This window comes from Mytilus edulis, chromosome 11, assembly GCF_963676685.1.
Source record: "Mytilus edulis chromosome 11, xbMytEdul2.2, whole genome shotgun sequence".
In the NCBI taxonomy this organism is placed as follows: domain Eukaryota; kingdom Metazoa; phylum Mollusca; class Bivalvia; order Mytilida; family Mytilidae; genus Mytilus; species Mytilus edulis.
In genome coordinates, this window is record NC_092354.1 from 94227 (window position 1) to 114147 (window position 19921).

Genomic DNA, 19921 nt, shown 5'->3' on the forward strand with positions numbered 1-19921 from the left:
AAAATCCTCATTTAAGGGCAATCACTCTTATGAACAATGATAAAGCTATTTAAGAGTGACAGTCTACTAACTACATGCATATCAAATTATCAATAAAATTTGACTTTTTTAATAAATCTTGTCTTGCTGATCATTTTTGTGATTAAAAGTGTTTATTTATTTTTCTAGTATGGTTTAAATCATAGAAGACAAAACTGATATTTTTTATCTCTAAATATCATATTTTTCATGATACATGTAATAAGCAAAATGAAAAAAAATGTAAAAATGGCCATTTGTGGACAATAACTCCTTTAGAATTTTTTCTTATAGTTTTGACATATATGTTTAATTGGTAGAGCTCATTATTCTGAAATTAAGGGAAATGCATCTCATGGGTTTGGTCCTATTGGCATTTTTGTGATCATATATTTTTGATTATACATGTATTTGCTTTTCAGTTTCTACTTATATACCGGTACTTTACTTTCTTGTAGAATGTACAAATCATTACCAATATCATCTTACCACATTATCTTTTTTCTTATATTACAAAAAATGTATAAAAACATGATAATGAGTAAAATATTTAACACATGATTGTAAAAGATAAAGAATTAGGATGCTTCATCAGAGTTGTTGAAATCTTTTTTTCCCCTAGATGTATGTCACTGTACATGATGTATGTCAATGTTTGTCACTGTATGTCAAACCTGAACTGTTTCTATTTCTGTTTGGTCTTTGATGTCTGGACCAGTTGCCATGGTTTCCACCAAGTCTGAAAATAAAATCCAATTGGTTCAATATGAATACAGTTAATATATGAAATTGGTTCTGTCAGTGTAAAAGCATAATGAACACCTTAAAAGTGGGTTTATTAAATATTTATCAGTTAACCACAGATTGAGCCTCTATTTCGAAGCCATGAAAGCGAGATCTAGGACCACTTTGTCTCACAAAAAGTATGTGAGTTTACTTTCTTCCTCTTTACCTCCCCCATTTTAAACCTCTGACCTATTATATTTAACTTTTTCTTTAAAAACAATGAAAGTCACATGGCTTCCTTAAAGACTGGAGATAACAAAGTCGAAATGTCTGACTTAAATATCCACAATGTTCACTTTTATATTAACATGGTTAAAGCATATCTTTGATACTGTTTTATTTGAAGCAGTATTTTTTAGAAGATCTCTTTTCAAGTAGTGACAAATGACATATAAACCAACCCTGTTCTACATGTAACAAACCCTTCGTACCCGTTTCCATTAAAATCTGGATGTACAAATGGAAAGCAGATGGTCATGTAAGTAGGTATATATTGACGTAAATTTTACATTGAGGTTCTGAAAAAGGAAATCACCAATTCACCAACATTCCAACTGACTCCATTTTCAGAAAACGAAATCTGTAACAAACATAAACTTTTAGCCACCGCTTTACAAAAAATGCTTTACAAGCAGAGCCAAATACAATGAAAGTCCCAACTATGTATTGGCTTCCGAAGCTACACAAAACCCCTTACAAATATAGATTTATTTCGTCTTCAAGTCATTGTTCAACTACTAAATTGTCTATTCTTCTTACCAGCACACTTGGTACAATTAAAAACCTGATAATAAATTGTTCAAATACATGAAATAAGGGCTTCGAAAATAGTGGAATAAATTACTTTTGGAGTGTCAAGAACTCGTTGGAAGTACTTGATAAATTGCATGCTTATATTGGTGATTTTGAATCTGTTCAAAGTTTCAATTTTTCTACCCTGTATACCACATTGCCTCACATTCTCATTAAGAAAAAATTCACACACCTAATTAAATGGGCATACAAAAAATCAGAATGTGAATATATATGTTCAAACTCTTTTAGGTCATTTTTTAGTAGCAATAAACAAAAAAACTATGTTAATTGGACATGCTTTGATACTATATATGCCCTTGAATTTTTACTAGATAACATTTTTGTTCGCTTTGGAGATTCCGTATATCGTCAGATTATCGGAATTCCAATGGGGACTAACTGTGCACCACTTATTGCGGACCTGTTTTTGTATTGTTATGAGTTACAATTTATGACAAAAATAAGCAAAGACCCATCGAAACAACATCTGATAAACAAATTTAATAATACTTTTAGATATTTGGATGATATTTTGGCTCTCAATAATGACGACTTCAGTATGTATATTAATGAAATTTATCCTGTTGAACTTACTTTAAATAAAGCTAATACTAACAATGACCACTGCCCTTTTCTCGATCTTGATATCTATATCACTAATGGAAAGCTGAATACTAAAATTTATGATAAAAGGGATGATTTTTCATTTCCTATCGTTAATTATCCGTTTTTAGATGATGACGTTCCCTTGTCACCATCTTACGGTGTTTATATATCTCAACTTGTACGATTCGCTCGTGTATGTAACAATGTTTTCGATTTTAACGAGAGAAATTTATGTATTACTGAAAAATTATTACACCAGGGTTTTCGATATCACAAACTAGTCAAAACATTTACTAAATTTTATCATCGGTATAAAGACATCGTTCGTAAATATAGCTGAACATGCAGACTTCTAATACGTTCAGGTATTTCACATCCAATTTTTTATGGTAATATTCTTTATAAAGCACAAAGGTGTCAGTATTCATCTCAGAAACTTACAAAACCTTTGAATAGACTTATTAAGAAGGGATATAATTACGATACTGTTGTCAAGTCATTAAAGATTGCATATTTTGGCGTTAATATTGAGTCACTGATAAGGTCTTTGCATCGGAACTAAACACATTTATTCTAAAAAAACAGTTGTTGGCATGACACGGGTTATGTTCTTCTCATATATGTTATGATGGTATGATACTAAACCCCTAACGGGAAGGATTGTACCTGATGTTCATATGATGAAATCATAATCTTTCAGTCAGTTTAATTGAAGTCTGGAGCTGGCATGTCAGTTAACTGCTAGTAGTCTGTTGTTATTTATGTATTTTTGTCATTTTGTTTATTTTCTTTGGTTACATCTTCTGACATCAGACTCGGATTTCTCTTGAACTGAATTTTAATGTGCGTATTGTTATGCGTTTACTTTACTACATTGGTTAGAGGTATAGGGGGAGGGTTGAGATCTCACAAACATGTTTAACCCCGCCACATTTTGCGCCTGTCCCAAGTCAGGAGCCTCTGGCCTTTGTTAGTCTTGTATTGTTTTAATTTTAGTTTCTTGTGTACAATTTGGAAATTAGTATGGCGTTCATTATCACTGGACTAGTATATATTTGTTTAGGGGCCAGCTGAAGGACGCCTCCGGGTGCGGGAATTTCTCGCTACATTGAAGACCTGTTGGTGACCCTCTGCTGTTTTATTTGGTCGGGTTGTTGTCTCTTTGACACATTCCCCATTTCCATTCTCAATTTTATATAGTTTTATATAGTTTGTATGGGTGCTGTCCCAATCTTACCTGTTTCCATTATAATCTGGCTGTACAAACGGAAAGCAGTTGGTCATGTAAGTAGGTATAGTTTGTATGGGTGCTGTCCCAATCGGAGGGCCGTAATTACGAGGTATAAATACTGCTGCATTCGCTGATAAACCAGCCGCATGATCATTTCCCTGCAAATAAAATAATGTGATTACTTTAAATAATACAATGAAAGGTTAGTTTTAAACATATTAATTTATAGTGGATTGGGAAACAAATTCATCAACTTATATTAATCCCTTTCCACTTTGTGGGTGTGAGTGCTGCCTTGTAGTGGCATTAGGCTGCTCTTTCTACTTTGTGTGTGTGTGTGCTGCCTTGTAGTGGCATTAGCCTGCTCTTTCCACTTTGTGGGTGTGAGTGCTGCCTTGTAGTGGCATTAGCCTGCTCTTTCCACTTTGTGGGTGTGAGTGCTGCCTTGTAGCGGCATAAGCCTGCCCTTTCAACTTTGCGGGTGCGGGTGCTGCCTTGTAGTGGCATTAGGCTGCTCTTTTCACTTTACGGGCGTGAGTGCTGCCTTGTAGTGGCATTAGGCTGCTCTTTCCACTTTGAGGGCGCGAGTGCTGCCTTGTAGTGGCATTAGGCTGCTCTTTCCACTTTGCGGGCGCGAGTGCTGCCTTGTAGTGGCATTAGGCTGCTCTTTCCACTTTGTGGGTGTGAGTGCTGCCTTGTAGCGGCATTAGCCTGCTCTTTCCACTTTGTGGGTGCAAGTGCTGCCTTGTAGCGGCATTAGCCTGCTCTTTCCACTTTGTGGGTGTGAGTGCTGCCTTGTAGCGGCATTAGGCTGCTCTTTCCACTTTGTGGGTGCAAGTGCTGCCTTGTAGCGGCATTAGCCTGCTCTTTCCACTTTGTGGGTGTGAGTGCTGCCTTGTAGTGGCATTAGCCTGCTCTTTCCACTTTGTGGGTGTGAGTGCTGCCTTGTAGCGACATTAGGCTGCTCTTTCCACTTTGTGGGTGCAAGTGCTGCCTTGTAGCGGCATTAGCCTGCTCTTTCCACTTTGTGGGTGTGAGTGCTGCCTTGTAGCGGCATTAGCCTGCTCTTTCCACTTTGTGGGTGCAAGTGCTGCCTTGTAGCGGCATTAGCCTGCTATTTCCACTTTGTGGGTGCAAGTGCTGCCTTGTAGCGGCATTAGCCTGCTCTTTCCACTTTGTGGGTGCAAGTGCTGCCTTGTAGCGGCATTAGCCTGCTCTTTCCACTTTGTGGGTGTGAGTGCTGCCTTGTAGCGGCATTAGGCTGCTCTTTCCACTTTGTGGGTGCAAGTGCTGCCTTGTAGCGGCATTAGCCTGCTATTTCCACTTTGTGGGTGTGAGTGCTGCCTTGTAGCGGCATTAGGCTGCTCTTTCCACTTTGTGGGTGCAAGTGCTGCCTTGTAGCGGCATTAGCCTGCTATTTCCACTTTGTGGGTGTGAGTGCTGCCTTGTAGCGACATTAGCCTGCTCTTTTTTAAAATCTACAAGGGTGTCTTTAACATGCAAGAGATATGGCTGGTTAATAAGTAACAATTATATATCTCACCTGCATTTCAACAATGGCAACTTTTTAGTAAAAAAAATCATCATTAAAGCAGAAGATCTCTATAGCTATTTAGAATAACATTGCATAACTGTCAAACTCACAAAGGACCAGTAGGTTTCAAAGGAGATGATCTTTTTAATTGGTACTGATGAAAACAATGACAGATGCCAATTGCCAAAAGAAGCAATAAATGGCTTTTATGAAGCTAAAATGCAATTTTGATAATTTACAAATGAGCAAAAGATACATATATACCATGCATGTATACTGTGAATTCAGAAATTGTATTCAGTTGATGTAGAGCGGGTTATTTTAGCGGAGAGAACAAAATTGCAAAAAAGTGCACATGTACATGTACCAGGGATGATTCCACTATATAGTTTAGGGCCGCTTGGCGGCCCTAAAATCGGCCAGCTGCCCAAAAAATATTTGTGAATATAAATTCCCAATTAATGAAAATAAAACAAGAGTGCACACACTGAAATGTCTCGCCTTCTATACTAATCATTAATTTATGTTGATAGTCCTAAGTATAAAGCTTTATTACAACTGTCTCATAAACTTAACGTTAACCAAGATAACTAAAGTTGAATAAAACAAAGACCAATGAACCATGAAAATGAGGTCAAGGTCAGATGAACCATGCCAGGCAGACATGTGCAGCTAACAATGCTTCTATACAACATATATATAGTTGACCTATTACTTATAGTTTAAGAAAAATAGACCAAAACACAAAAACTTAACACTGTGCAATGAACCGTGAAAATGAGGTCACAGTAAAAAAAAACCTGCGCTACTGACATAAAAATCATAAAATATTTCCATACACCAAATATAGTTGACCTATGGCATATAGTATTAGATAAAAAGACCAAAACTCAAAAACTTAACTTTGACCACTGAACCATGAAAATGAGGTCAAGGTCTCATGACATCTGCCCGCAAGACATGTACACCTTACAATCATTCCATACAACAAATATAGTAGACCTATTGCATATAGTATGAAAAAAACAGACCAAAACACAAAAATTTAACTATAACCACTGAACCATGAAAATGAGGTCAAGGTCAGATGACACCTGCCAATTGGACATGTACACCTTACAGTCCTTCCATACACCGAATATACTAGCCCTATTGCTTATAGTATCTGAGATATGGACTTGACCACCAAAACTTAACCTTGTTCACTGATCCATGAAATGAGGTTGAGGTCAAGTGAAAACTGTCTGACAGACATGAGGACCTTACAAGGTACGCACATATCAAATATAGTTATCCTATTACTTATAATAAGAGAGAATTCAACATTACAAAAAATCTGAACTTTTTTTTCAAGTGGTCACTGAACCATGAAAATGAGGTCAAGGACATTGGACATGTAACTGACGGAAACTTCGTAACATGAGGCATCTATATACAAAGTATGAAGCATCCAGGTCTTCCACCTTCTAAAATATAAAGCTTTTAAGAAGTGAGCTAACCCCGCCGCCGTAGCCGCCGGATCACTATCCCTATGTCGAGCTTTCTGCAACAAAAGTTGCAGGCTCGACAATAAAAATCGGTATTTGTGGAAAAGTTTAGGACTTTATTCATTATAGGTTGAAAAATATAGGCAAAGTTTAGATGTTTATGAAGTGTCCTATATTTTGACTTTAGTCATGTGGTAAACTAGTTTAGCAGCCGGATTCAATTGATTAAAATGATATGGAAGTATTTGATCATTGTAAAAGTAGATCGCCCAGCAGGTTGATCAAAAACATGATCTTTTTGTCAAAATGGGTGCCAGAGCAGACCTCGGCTAAGATCAAATTCAAATTTTGATATAACATTGTCATTGATGAATAAATTTTAATAGGCACCGATCTCGTAAAAGCAGATGAAAACTTGTTTTTTTATATATCATTTTATTCTGGTATCACCTAAGTTGGACAAAGGTATACAGAAAAACACATTAGTTTACATTACATTGCATACATGTACATTCATGACATTTGTTGAGGAAGCATTAAATACAAGTTTTTTTACTACAGTATGTCACAACTTCTTAAATCAGTGTACAGGTGGAACTTAATATACATTTTCCGTTTTTACAGGAAAATTATATTATTTTGTCTTAGATTTTATGCATAGAGAAATTCCCAATTGGGATAAAAATTCTCAATTCGTTGTTCAAGGGACCCATTTGAAAACAACTGGAATCATCCCTGTACTGTACCAATGCATGCAATGTAAAGTCTAGATATAAGTTTTGATTCCTTCAAAATAATTTGTATACCTTGTTGCACATGTTGCATATGTTCATAAAAATGGAAATTTTACACCCACAAAAATAACCTGCTATATGGTATTATCGAGAATGGACCAAAAATGAGTGATTAAATACTTCAATTTCAGGAAAATCTGTACATAGATACAATGTCAGATAACAGAATGCTAGCTTCTCGCAGGGTACATGACCCATAGAGGGGCTTGTCAAATGAGCTGCTGCTGTAAACAGTATAATTTCTATTTAAAACTTTTAAATAAATTCATACATTTTTCTAAAAGACTGCTTTAAATCTGAAAATTTGATTGTTTTAAGCTATGCCAAATCAAAGTAAAAAGCATTTTGTGTATGTGCTATGTGAGTTCAGTTCTTGCTGTGTTTTCTGATTACCTCTGTAAATCACACAAATACAGACTAATCACTTATCTGGAGATACCTTAGAGAAACAGAGCCATCATACATGAAAATCTATCCTCATGTTTCTGTCATAGCACACTATTTTGTACCAGTGCTTAAGAGAAGTAAAAGGTCACTATTGCTATAGAATTCTTTGGTTTTACTTTTACTTTTATAGAACGTTTTATTTATGGCACTGGCTACGGTTACATGGAAATGTAACAAAGTGATATAAAAGTTATTGTTACACTAATTAGTGATTAGAGACTTATTGCCGGAATGCAGGGATGGGTAAGGAACCGATAAATTACGAATGTAACAATAATACCGTTACATTGCGTTCTTGTAACATTAAAGACTGCAATGTACGCTAGCTTTGTTAAACTTTTAAAACCTTCTATAGTTTTGTTGTTTAATTCTTCAATATGTCATGTATACATGTATGAGATAATAATAGTAATAATTACATTATTATTCAAGAAATTTTGATTGTTTTGATGTTGTTAAAGAAACTACTATAATAGTTTAATACAATGGCACTATTGACGAATACATTACATGCATTATTTTAGAACGAAATTACGATCACAAAATATCTGGACTCTGAAAATGAATACACGATTGATTTGTTTTTTAACAACCTCACATGTTTCCAACATGTCCAACAAAAAATTGGGCGAAAATATAAACATTGCAAGAGTAAAAAAAATATTTTTCACCTGAAGCATAGCAGACATTGAAAGTTTCTTTAACTTCAAAAAGGGAAAGTGCAGAATGGAATTGCTATAAAGAGCATGCACATTTGCTGTATAACTGGTTTGTTAAGGCTGCTTAAGAGTGGTTTTACCAAAAATGTGTTGGACTTAAACATGCTAAAAAAAAACAACATACTGGATGTGTAGAAACTGTCATTGTAAATAAAAATTTTAAATATTGTATGTCATGTACATTTTGTGTATGTATGCAATATTTAAATATCAAACATTACAATTTCAAGTTTATTTACAATTTACACAGTGTGTATATGTTAAGTATGTTGCGCCTGTCCCAAGTCAGGAGCCTCTGACCTTTGATAGTCTTGTATTATTTTAATTTTAGTTTCTTGTGTACAATTTGGAAATTAGTAAGGCGTTCATTATCACTGAACTAGTATATATTTGTTTAGGAGACAGCTGAAGGACGCCTCCGGGTGCGTGGAATTTCTCGCTACATTTAAAATGTTGAAGACCTGTTGGTGACCTTCTGCTGTTGTTTTTTTCTATGGTCGGGTTGTTGTCTTTTTGGCACATTCCCATTCTCAATTTTAATTAAACATGTTAATTGAAAATATGTTCCTGTGTTCATTAAAGAGGGGGGATAGGACCTTTAACAGGAATTAGAGATTGGGTGTTTTAAGCTCGGGAGCATAGGATTGACCCTGTCGGGATCCGGGAATTCTTTTTTGGAATTTTGTGATGTAAATTAATTTAAATTCGTGACCTCGAGATTTCGTGTTTTTCAGCCCAAATATTATTGTTACATTCGTAATTAAAAACCTCGGATTCCTGCAATTAGTCTCCAATGTTACAATATTTTTTTTATATTATTGTTACATTTCCATGTAACCCTAGTCAGTGCCTTTATTTATTTCTTCCTGCTCAGTTGTTTTTTATTTGTTAGTCTTTTTTTTATTTTACAAATATTGAAATAGTCTACAAGATCACTACTTTCCTTTATTTTAACATATAGTGCAACAAGAGATCCATATTTGAAATAGTGAATTCTTTTTTTCCTTCAAAGTAATAGTTTATGGCAAACTGTGTTCACTTCTCAGGTGGTGTGTGCCCAAGAGATAAATGAAGCATAATTTAGGATTAGCCATTACGCAATATTATTGTTCAGCTTTCGTATTTGAACCAACCTGGAGGTCCATGATAAAGTTTATAGATTGTGCCATGGAATTTCAATCTTTATAAGTGTTGCAATCTTCTTCATTGTCACGACGAAACAGTTTTGACGAATCTGTGCATTCCTACGTTGCAAAAGTTATCGTTCATTAGCGGAAGTTGTAAGGAGGCGTGTATCACGTGACAAAATTTTGTCCTAAAATGTAAATAAACAAAACCATGTGCGTAAAGAGTAAACAAACGTGTCATATTGAACTATGATTTAAATGGCTGGATTATATTCGATTTTAGTTGAATAAATCGATGCTATTTGTAAGCAATACTACTGAGGAGGTTAAAAAAGTGTCACATGGTGAAGAAAAAAGGTGGACCTGGGAAGGAAAAAAAGGGGGGGGGTATAAAAATAAAAAAAATATATATAATAACGAATTAGATTTAAGCGAGAGAACTTTGTGTATTACTGAAGAAAAAAAATACACCAAGGTTTTCAATATCACAAACTAGTCAAAACATTTACTAAATTTTATCATCGGTACAATTGGACATCATTCGTAAAACCAAGGACGTATATTAGTTAGTTATACGTCCTTGGTAAAACATAAACAGATAAACCGATGATTTTACGTTCGTGTTTAACATCCAATTGTATAAGAGGTAAAGGATTAGGTCCAGTAAGACCCTTTTTGGCCCCAAAATATAGCAGTTTTACAAAATTGTTAAAATATAAACTTTTAGTTATTTATCGGACAGTAGAATGCTTCTGCTACATAACTATGGTCTGTTTTTGACAATACAATGCACATATATCGGGTACTAGCACAATTAAGTCATGCTAAATTACTGAAATCTTCACAATTCTAGCATTTTAGTTAAAATTTAGACGGTTTCCGTGTAAAACGAAAGTGGCGGGCCGCATTCGTGTTCATCCTTAATATTGAAACGAAAGTTGTATTTTATGATAATACATAACATATATATAAAGGTTGAGGATGAACACGGATACGGCCACTAATGACTAAATCAGTTAAAATCTTTCACATAAACTAATTGATTTAAATGAAATAGACACTTAAGTGTTTAAAAAGTGGTCAAAATCTTTCGTCTGATGAACCTGATATTTGAGGCCAAAATCGGTCCTTACCATGCTTACCGGACCTACTCCTTTGAACCAACCACAGCTTTATTAAAAAAATTACAACATTTGCAGCTAAAGATACATACCGTTGAAATTAAATAAATTATCCACCGTTCAGATAAATAAAATAGCGGACGGTACCCTATTAAAATGTAATTTATATTTGAATGTAATTTAACCCAAACGTATTAAAAAGAAAGACATCTTACATAATAATAAATTAAACTGTTAGAACAGGAATTGCTACACAATGATACATAAATCAATAAAGGACTGCTAGCAGTTACTGACATGTCAGCTCCAGACCAGAAAGATTATTTCTTCGTCATATGCATGAATATCAAGTACAATCCCTCCCGTTAGGGGTTTTGTATTTAACATACACTACAATATATCATTTTACCAGACCACGGTTTGCGGAAGTAGTCAAGAAGACAATATTATGTTTTTCAGGGGTTGACAGGATATACGTGATCGTTGTTAGTTTCAACTTCAATATTATTATGCAAGCAGATGTAATAAACAATGATTTCATACATTATTTTTTTTTGGTTTACACTTTATATAGGGCTTTATTTATGATCTTATTCCAGAGTGCACAATTCTTATTCTACATATTTCACCTTTATCAAAATTAGGAAATCTGTTTGGTCGTCCCATTTTGTTGTAGGGATGTTTAGATTAAGTGTCGAGTTAATATGTATATTATTTTGTGTTGTCTGCGAGAAACAAATCATTTTTCTGATCTAGTAACTAAATTCAAAACCAATATAGATAATGTTAACATATATATTTTATTGAACTGTGTAAATTAATCGGAATGCGAATGACAACATACACCTACAATTCATTTGTGTGTTTCCCGTTTCGGTAACACATGACATTTGCGCGGGAACTTCTTACATAAACATCGTTTTTGGATTATTGAAACATGTGAAATGTACTGTAACAGTTATTTTGGAGGTAATGTGATATTATTTATTATTCAATAATACATAATTTTACGTCAGGTTTGTACACATTAAGTCTCTGGTCAGTGGCGGATCTAGGGGAGGGGGGATTCCGGAGATTGAACCTCCCTTTTTTGTTGACGATCAATTCATTTGGATAGGGATATCAGTTGGAGCTGACCCTTTATCCTGGGTTAGGATCCCCTTTTAAAAATGGCTGGATCTGTCTCAGCTAGTCAAGTCAGAACCGAAACACATCAGTGGCAGATCTAGCCATTTTGAAAGGGGGGTCCAACCATGTCCCCATTCAAATGCATTGATCACCCCACAAAAGGGGCGATTCCAACCGGGAACCCTCCTGCTGGATCCGCCACTGCACACTACTCGGACCTATGTGATTTAGTGAGTGATGCGAAAAACCTCAATTTACATTCGGTCCCCCTTTTTGAAAAACTACTAAATCCGCCTCTGCTTATCCTGGGTGAGGCAGGGGCGGATGCAGGAATTTTCGAAAGGGGGGTGCTAACCCAGGGCAAAGGGGGGTGCAGGGGGTGCAAAACATATGTCCTGATACAAATGCATTGATCGGCAAAAATAAAGGGGGGTGCACACCCCCGGAACCCCCCCCCCCTGGATCCGCCACTGGTGAGGTCCCCCTTTTAAAAAATGGTTGGATCTGTCTCAGTTACTTTAATCTAAACTGAAACACATCAGGGGCGGATCCAGCTATTTTGTGAACAGGGGGGGTCCAACCATGTGCCCATTCAAATGCATTGATCACCCCAAAAAAGGGGCGGTTCCAACTGAAAACCCTCCCCTGGATCAGCCACTGCACATTACTTGGACCTATGTTAGTTTGTTACATGTAATTACTTAAGTGATGCGAAAACAACTCAATTTACTAATAAACTTCCTTATTAAAGAAACTTTATATAAAAGTAAACATGTTCATTATATTTTACTGTGTGAAATTGCTTATGCGGGAAAGACCCATTACAACCCGACCATAGAGGAGACAACAGCTGAAGGCCACCAATGGGTCTTCAATGCAGCAAGAAGCTCCCACACCCGGAGTCGTCACAACAAACCCGTTCTAGAAATAATTTGTATATTATAATAAAATATATGATGAGAACATAACCCGTATCATGCCAACATCTTGTTTTAGAATAAATGTGTTTATTTCCGATGCAAATACCCTATAAGTGTTATGAATCTGTATATGTCCTGACAACATTATCGTAACAATATCCCTTAATTTCTATTAACGCTGTTTAAAGGTTTTGTTGGCTTTTCAGGTTAATGTCGACCTTTTTATGCTTGTTAAATAATATCACCTGAAAAAAAGGGTGTCAAATTTACAGTAATTTGGGGAAAATCTATCAGTTGACCGATGGCAGGTTTAGTGTACATTTTATACAAATATCTATAGAATATGGTTACATCTGAGTGAATTATCCAAAAAGTGGTAAATTTTACTGCAAATGTTGTAATTTTTTTAATAAAGCTGTGGTTGGTTCAAAGGAATAGGTCCGGTAAGCATGGTAAGGACCGATTTTGGCCTTCAATTTTAGGTCAAACAATGGTATTACCAATTTAAAGCATACATTTAGGTACTAAACATTATTGTTCAACACCAAACAACTGTTCCAATTTGTTGTTAAGGTTTAAATTACGACTTATTGACATTATTCATATAGCTGTGCATTATAGTCAAACAAAAATTTCGGAATTTATTGTTGTAAAAAAGCTGGCTGTTCTAATTATGGCCGTTGTAAATACTAAAAAAATACATTTAAACTGAATATATGTGAATTATGTAAGATTAAATGATAATAATATACATAATCCTTCGTATACGACCTAAACCACTTTGCTTTATGAATAACAATTAAAAAAAGTGTCGCTTTTTTATATAGTAACACCACTGACCCTTCAGTAACTCCAATGACACAAAAGTATCACCATTGACATCAACTTTCAAATTTTACCTTTATTAAGTACTGCATGAACACAAAGCCAAAAACACCGAGCAAAAGAAAAAGATGAAAAAAATACTTCTTAGGATAAAATATCTCAAATTATATAGCATAACATCAATAACTAAAAATGTCAATAGTGTTACTAAATAGTGTCATTGGTGTTACCATCATACATCAGTTTGTGAGAACTTTGTATATGTCATACATGATATTGTTAAGGTAGATGGGGTGTCTAAATTATAATCCATAGAATTTTTTCATAATTTGCCAAAATGTAGTTTATATAATGCTTTTCAAAAAATAATAATAAAAATAATGGGTCACCGGGCTTATTTCCACGCTACGCGGTGTTCAAAATTGACAAATTTTGTATAGATTATGTATGGAAAATCCAATTTTCTGCAATAAAGCGTAATCTACACCATAGAATTTTGAGATAACATATGAGAAGATGGCTTTAATAATATGCTTTTAGTTAAGAAAAAGAAACAATGGGGTCACCGGAACCGTTTTCTTGCTACATTATAAAATAGGTAAATTCCTAACACATTCTATTGTAAAAGTACCTTAATCTGAATTATCTGCCCTTGCATTTGAGTTGCCTCCCCTTATGTGGCAAAGTTGGAAAAAAATTGATCTGACAAATGATTTCGTTTTTTTGTAAAATACAACCACAAGTATGATAAAACATGTCATTTTCTATACCGAAGTGGAAGTTCTTACACATGAATTACCCACTACTCTAAAAATTTGCACATTCTATTAAAGATCTAGACCTTGTTTTCTGGTATTTCCAAATCCAAGATGGAGGAAGACACCCTATCTACCTTAAAACATTGTTAATAAGTATTGTTTTTCATAAATAATATGATGTTCCGCTTGTTAAGCATGAAAAAAACACAAAACAATACTGTTTGTCATGATGTATTCAGTGGTGTTACTAAACTGGTCAATGGTGTTATTTTATCAAAATGGGATCACCATTGACAGTAACACCAATGATTTAATGCGTATTTCAAGATTTAGTTACGAAATAAGTGCTCCATTCTCCTATTCTATATGTTGTTACTGGTGCATGTTTCTATAGTCAATATAATTTATAATTTAAAGTTCAGGAAATGTTTTCAAAAAAGGATTTTATAAGGGCACACCATGGACACTGTTTTCATTTATGATATATTTTACCTACTTTTAAGATTTTTTCACAAAATTTTCAACATAAATATTGTTTTCTTTTGCATAACATGCTTACAGGTAACATTGCTAAGGGAGAAACTATTGCAACTGCTGAAATCTTCAGATATAGATAACGCTTACACTACCAATTTGTCTTTTGGTTACACCAATGACTTTAAAAATGAGAATTTTCCTTTTGTTGAAATATTTTAGTATAAAAACCAACATACACCTCCCAGATCATCAAAACCAAAATTGTATGTATCAAACTGCAATAAAAAGTGATAAATCCTAAAAACAAATTGTATACATAATAGTCCTATTTCAGGTCTGAAAGGATTTATAGTAAAAAATAAGTTGATTCTGGCTATATCCAAGGGCTTAAGAAAACATTTAGGATGTTTTTATAACATTTCATACTGTAAACTGTATATAGTGTATCACAAAACATTCATACTCGTTGGAAGTACTTGATAAATTGCATGCATATATTGGTGATTTTGAATCTGTTCAAAGTTTTGATTTTTCTACCCTATATACCACTTTGCCTCATATTCTTATTAAGAAAAAATTCACATCCCTAATTAACTGGGCATTTAAAAAGTCGGAATGCGAGTACATATGTTCAAATTCTTTTAGATCATTTTTTAGTAGCAATAAACAAAAGAACTATGTCAATTGGACATGCTTTGATACTATTTATGCACTTGAATTTTTACTTGATAACATTTTTGTTCGCTTTGGAGATTCCGTATATCGTCAAGTTATTGGAATTCCAATGGGGACTAACTGTGCACCACTTATTGCGGACCTGTTTTTGTATTGTTATGAGTTACAATTTATGACTAAAATTAGCAAAGACCCATCAAAACAACATTTGATACAAAAATTTAACAATACTTTTAGATATTTGGATGATATATTGGCTCTAAATAATGACGACTTCAGTATGTATACTAAAGAAATTTATCCTGTAGAACTTACTTTAAATAAAGCTAATGATAACAATGACCACTGCCCTTTCCTCGATCTTGATATCTATATCATAAACGGGAAGCTTAATACAAAAATTTATGATAAAAGAGATGATTTTTCATTTCCTATTGTTAATTATCCATTTTTAGATGGTGACGTTCCCTTGTCACCATCTTATGGTGTTTATATATCTCAACTTGTACGATTCGCTCGTGTATGTAACAATGTATTAGATTTTAGCGAGAGAAATTTATGTATTACTGAAAAATTATTACACCAGGGTTTTCGATATCACAAACTGGTCAAAACATTTACTAAATTTTATCACCGGTATAAGGAAATAATTCGTAAATATAACTCAACATGCAGACATCTTATACATTCAGGTATTTCACATCCAAAATTTTATGGAAATATTCTTTATAAAGCACAAAAATGTCAGTATTCTCCTCAGAAACTAACAAAACCTTTAAATAGACTTATTAAAAGGGGATATAGTTACGATACTGTTGTCAGGTCATTAAAGATTGCATATTTTGGCTTTAACATTGATTCACTGATAGGGTCTTTGCATCGGAACTAAACACATTTATTTCTGAAAAAAACAGTTGTTGGCATGACACGGGTTATGTTCTTCTCATATATTTTATGATAGTATGATACTAAACCCCTAACGGGAGGGATTGTACCTGATATTCATATGATGAAGACATAATCTTTCAATCAGTTTAATTGAGGTCTGGAGCTGGCATGTCAGTTAACTGCTAGTAGTCTGTTGTTATTTATGTATTATTGTCATTTTATTTATTTTCTTTTGTTACATCTTATGACATCAGACTCGGACTTCTCTTGAACTGAATTTTAATGTGCGTATTGTTATTCTTTTACTTTTCTACATTGGCTAGAGGTATAGGGGGAGGGTTGAGATCTCATAAACATGTTTAACCCCGCCGCAATTTTGCGCCTGTCCCAAGTCAGGAGCCTCTGGCCTTTGTTAGTCTTGTATGATTTTAAATTTTAGTTTCTTGTGTATAATTCGGAGTTTAGTATGACGTCCATTATCACTGTACTATTATGCATATTTTAGGGGCCAGCTGAAGGACACCTACGGGTGCGGGAATTCTCGCTACATTGAAGACCCATTGGTTGCCTTCGGCTGTTGTTTGCTCTATGGTCGGGTGGTTGTCGCTTTGACATATTCACCATTTCCTTTCTCAATTTTATATCTAACATATGAAAGTGTTATTTTAATACATTTTGATATATTTTCATGTCCTTTGACTGAAACATACCAATAAATAAACTCATGATAGATACCAGGACTAAATTTAGTATATACGCCATACGCGCGATTCTTCTACAAATTACTCATCAGTGACGCTCGAATCTTAAAAAGTTAAAAAGGTTAAATAAAGTACGAAGTTGAAGAGCATTGAGGACCAAAATTCCTAAAAGTTTTGCCAAATACAGCTAAGGTAATCTATGCCTGAGGTAGAAAAGCCTTAGTATTTCAAAAAATTCAAAAAATTGAAAACAGTAAATTTATAAATATAACTATATCAATGACAGTTCATTATCAGCACAAAAAGTGCTGACTACTGGGCTTGTGATACACTCGGGGAAATAAATCTCCACCAGCAGTGGCATCGACCCAGTGTTTGTAAATAACATAGTTTTGCATGTTTTTTTTTTATAATGACACCGATATGAACGTTGGTTTCATTTCATAATTTATATATATATATCGTGTACAAGTTGCGATTTTGTATAGGATATAACATGTTGAATGGTCATGATTTAGCAGACAACAATGAACAAACTTCAGTTAGAAATGGTAATTGAATAAAGTGATGCTAACACTGGTTGGTTAGGAAGTATCAATATGCATGACATCTCCTGGTATACTTCCTCAAAATAGGGCGCTTTCTGGTGGTGATAGTCCTGCTGTCAATACTAGTGAGGTTTTGTCTGAAATTTAAATTATTGACATCAAGTATGCACGAAAGAGGGCCCTTTCTGCACAGCAGGTACATGTACAAGCTGATGCCTTGACAAAAACTCAAAAACTAGATTAACTATTCTGTACCAAGGTGATAACGTTATCATTCCTATTCCGGCCATTGATATTGGCCCTGCCAAATGAGAAAATAAAACATAACAGGTGTGGTGATGAATGTGAATGAACATGACGGCTATAAAATTGGAATCAAAGACTTAATTGGACAAATAAAGGGATACTTGAGTAGAAACCAGGTTCAATTTCTTGCAAATGCAACTTTAAATGTGTCTGAACATGCTGAAGTCTCGATGAGTGATAAGAATGTGAGAGATGGTGCGTAAGATGTCATAAAGTGGAGGGCAAAGTGTGGTGCATTGTCAGTGTAAGAAAGGCAGTTGTAAGTTTGGTAGGTGTAAATGTATAAGAATTAAATTTTTGTGCAACTCAAAGGTATCACATGTCTCTGTCTTGTAACAACAAGTAAAAAAAACTTGTTTCTATATAGTATGAAATGTAGTATTCCATGCATGCTGAAAATAATGCCCCTCCTTTTGCATTTGATTACTATAGTATTGTTTTCTTTTTATTATTTGATAAATTTCAATCGTGAATGTATATTCTGCTTTATTTTTGTACAGGTTAAAACATGTACGAAGTACTTTTGTACATGTTATAACTTGTATTTTGGCATTGTACATATTTTAAATATGTCTTGTAAAAGTTGCAATTTTGTACAGGATATAACATGTACAAACATATTGTACATGTTATAATTTGAACAATGCTAAATTACAAGTTACAACACGTACAAAAGTACTTCGTACATGTTATAACTTGTACAAAATGTTGCTTAAAAATGCTTTTAACCTGTACAAAATTTAAAAATGATAACAAAGCAGAATATACACGACGTATGGTTGAAATTGATTGAATAATAAATCTAACAATAATCAAAAGCAAAAGAAATTGGATTATCTACAGCATGCATAAAATACTACATTCTCATACATTTTAGAAATAAGTGTTTTTTACTTGTTGCTTCAAGACGGAGACTTGCGACACTTGAGATGCACACACATTTAGTTCTTTTTCGTTTACACATACAAGACTTACAACTGCCTTTCTTACACTGACAATGCACAAAACCTTTCCCTCCGATCAATGCTAAATTACGCACTATATCTCTCACACTCATATCATTCACTTGGACTTCAGAAGCATTTAAAGTTGCAGTTGCAAAATAATTGAACCTGGTTTCTACTCAAGTATTCGTTTATTTGCCAATTGTATAGCCGCCATGTTCATTCACATTCATCACCACGCCTTTTATGTTTCTCGAATCGGTATGGCCCCTATCAATGGACAGAATATGGATGATATTAACGTCATCACCTTGGGAGAGAGCATTTACTCTAGGATTTGAGATTTTTTTGTTAAGGCACCAGGTAGTGTCTGCTGGTCAGAAAGGGCACTCTTTCGTGCATGCTTGATGTCAATATTTGAAATTTCAGATAAACCCTCACTGGTATTGACAGCAGGTATAACACCTGGCGATTGTCAAATAAAATTGTTCACAAGATGTAACAAAATGGATCTTAATATAAATTTTATAATAAACAGAAAACAATAAACTTGTGGCCAAGATATTATACCACAAACATAAGGTGTCAATACTTCTTTTGTACACCAGATCCGGATTTCGACAATAAATGTCTCTTCAGTGATGTTAGAAATCGAAACGGTATTTGGAAGGCCATATAAATAACCCTCAATTTAAGATAGTCTCTTGAATTTAAGAGTCAATATAGGACGAACGGATCATATAACCGGAGGGGAAATATGATACAAGCCCAAACGAAAAAATATAAACAAGTATAAATTGAAAACTATAAAATCAAACCTATGATTGCGTTGGATAAAAACAGCAATTTTTATACGTGTGCATGTAAAACAAATTTCGTTGTAGAAGGGTCTAAATATATATAAAAAACACACTACTAACCAATGTGCTGCCCTTATCGATTACATTTTGGAATAGTAATCTGGACTTTAATGCAGCATATTCAACAAGAGTAAGACCTTCAGTTGGATATGTATGCACGGAAATTGATCAGACCCACAAAACAGACTAAGATAAAGTCGGGCAATTGGACAAGTGCAGAAAAGAG

General features: G+C 34.3%; 1 protein-coding gene across 1 annotated transcript in view; it reads right to left on the reverse strand.

The window, feature by feature from the left end:
• The window catches only part of LOC139495007 (selenocysteine insertion sequence-binding protein 2-like), a 33221-nt gene extending 23507 nt beyond the window's left edge, over positions 1-9714 (reverse strand). The window contains exons 1-3 of the mRNA XM_071283120.1: positions 9551-9714; positions 3443-3594; positions 693-757 (exon numbers count right to left, since the gene is read on the reverse strand). Coding sequence (XP_071139221.1) covers positions 693-757; positions 3443-3594; positions 9551-9586 — 253 coding nt within the window. The 5' untranslated portion in view covers positions 9587-9714. The remainder of the gene's footprint in view (positions 1-692; positions 758-3442; positions 3595-9550) is intronic.
• Positions 9715-19921: the final 10207 nt, after the last annotated feature.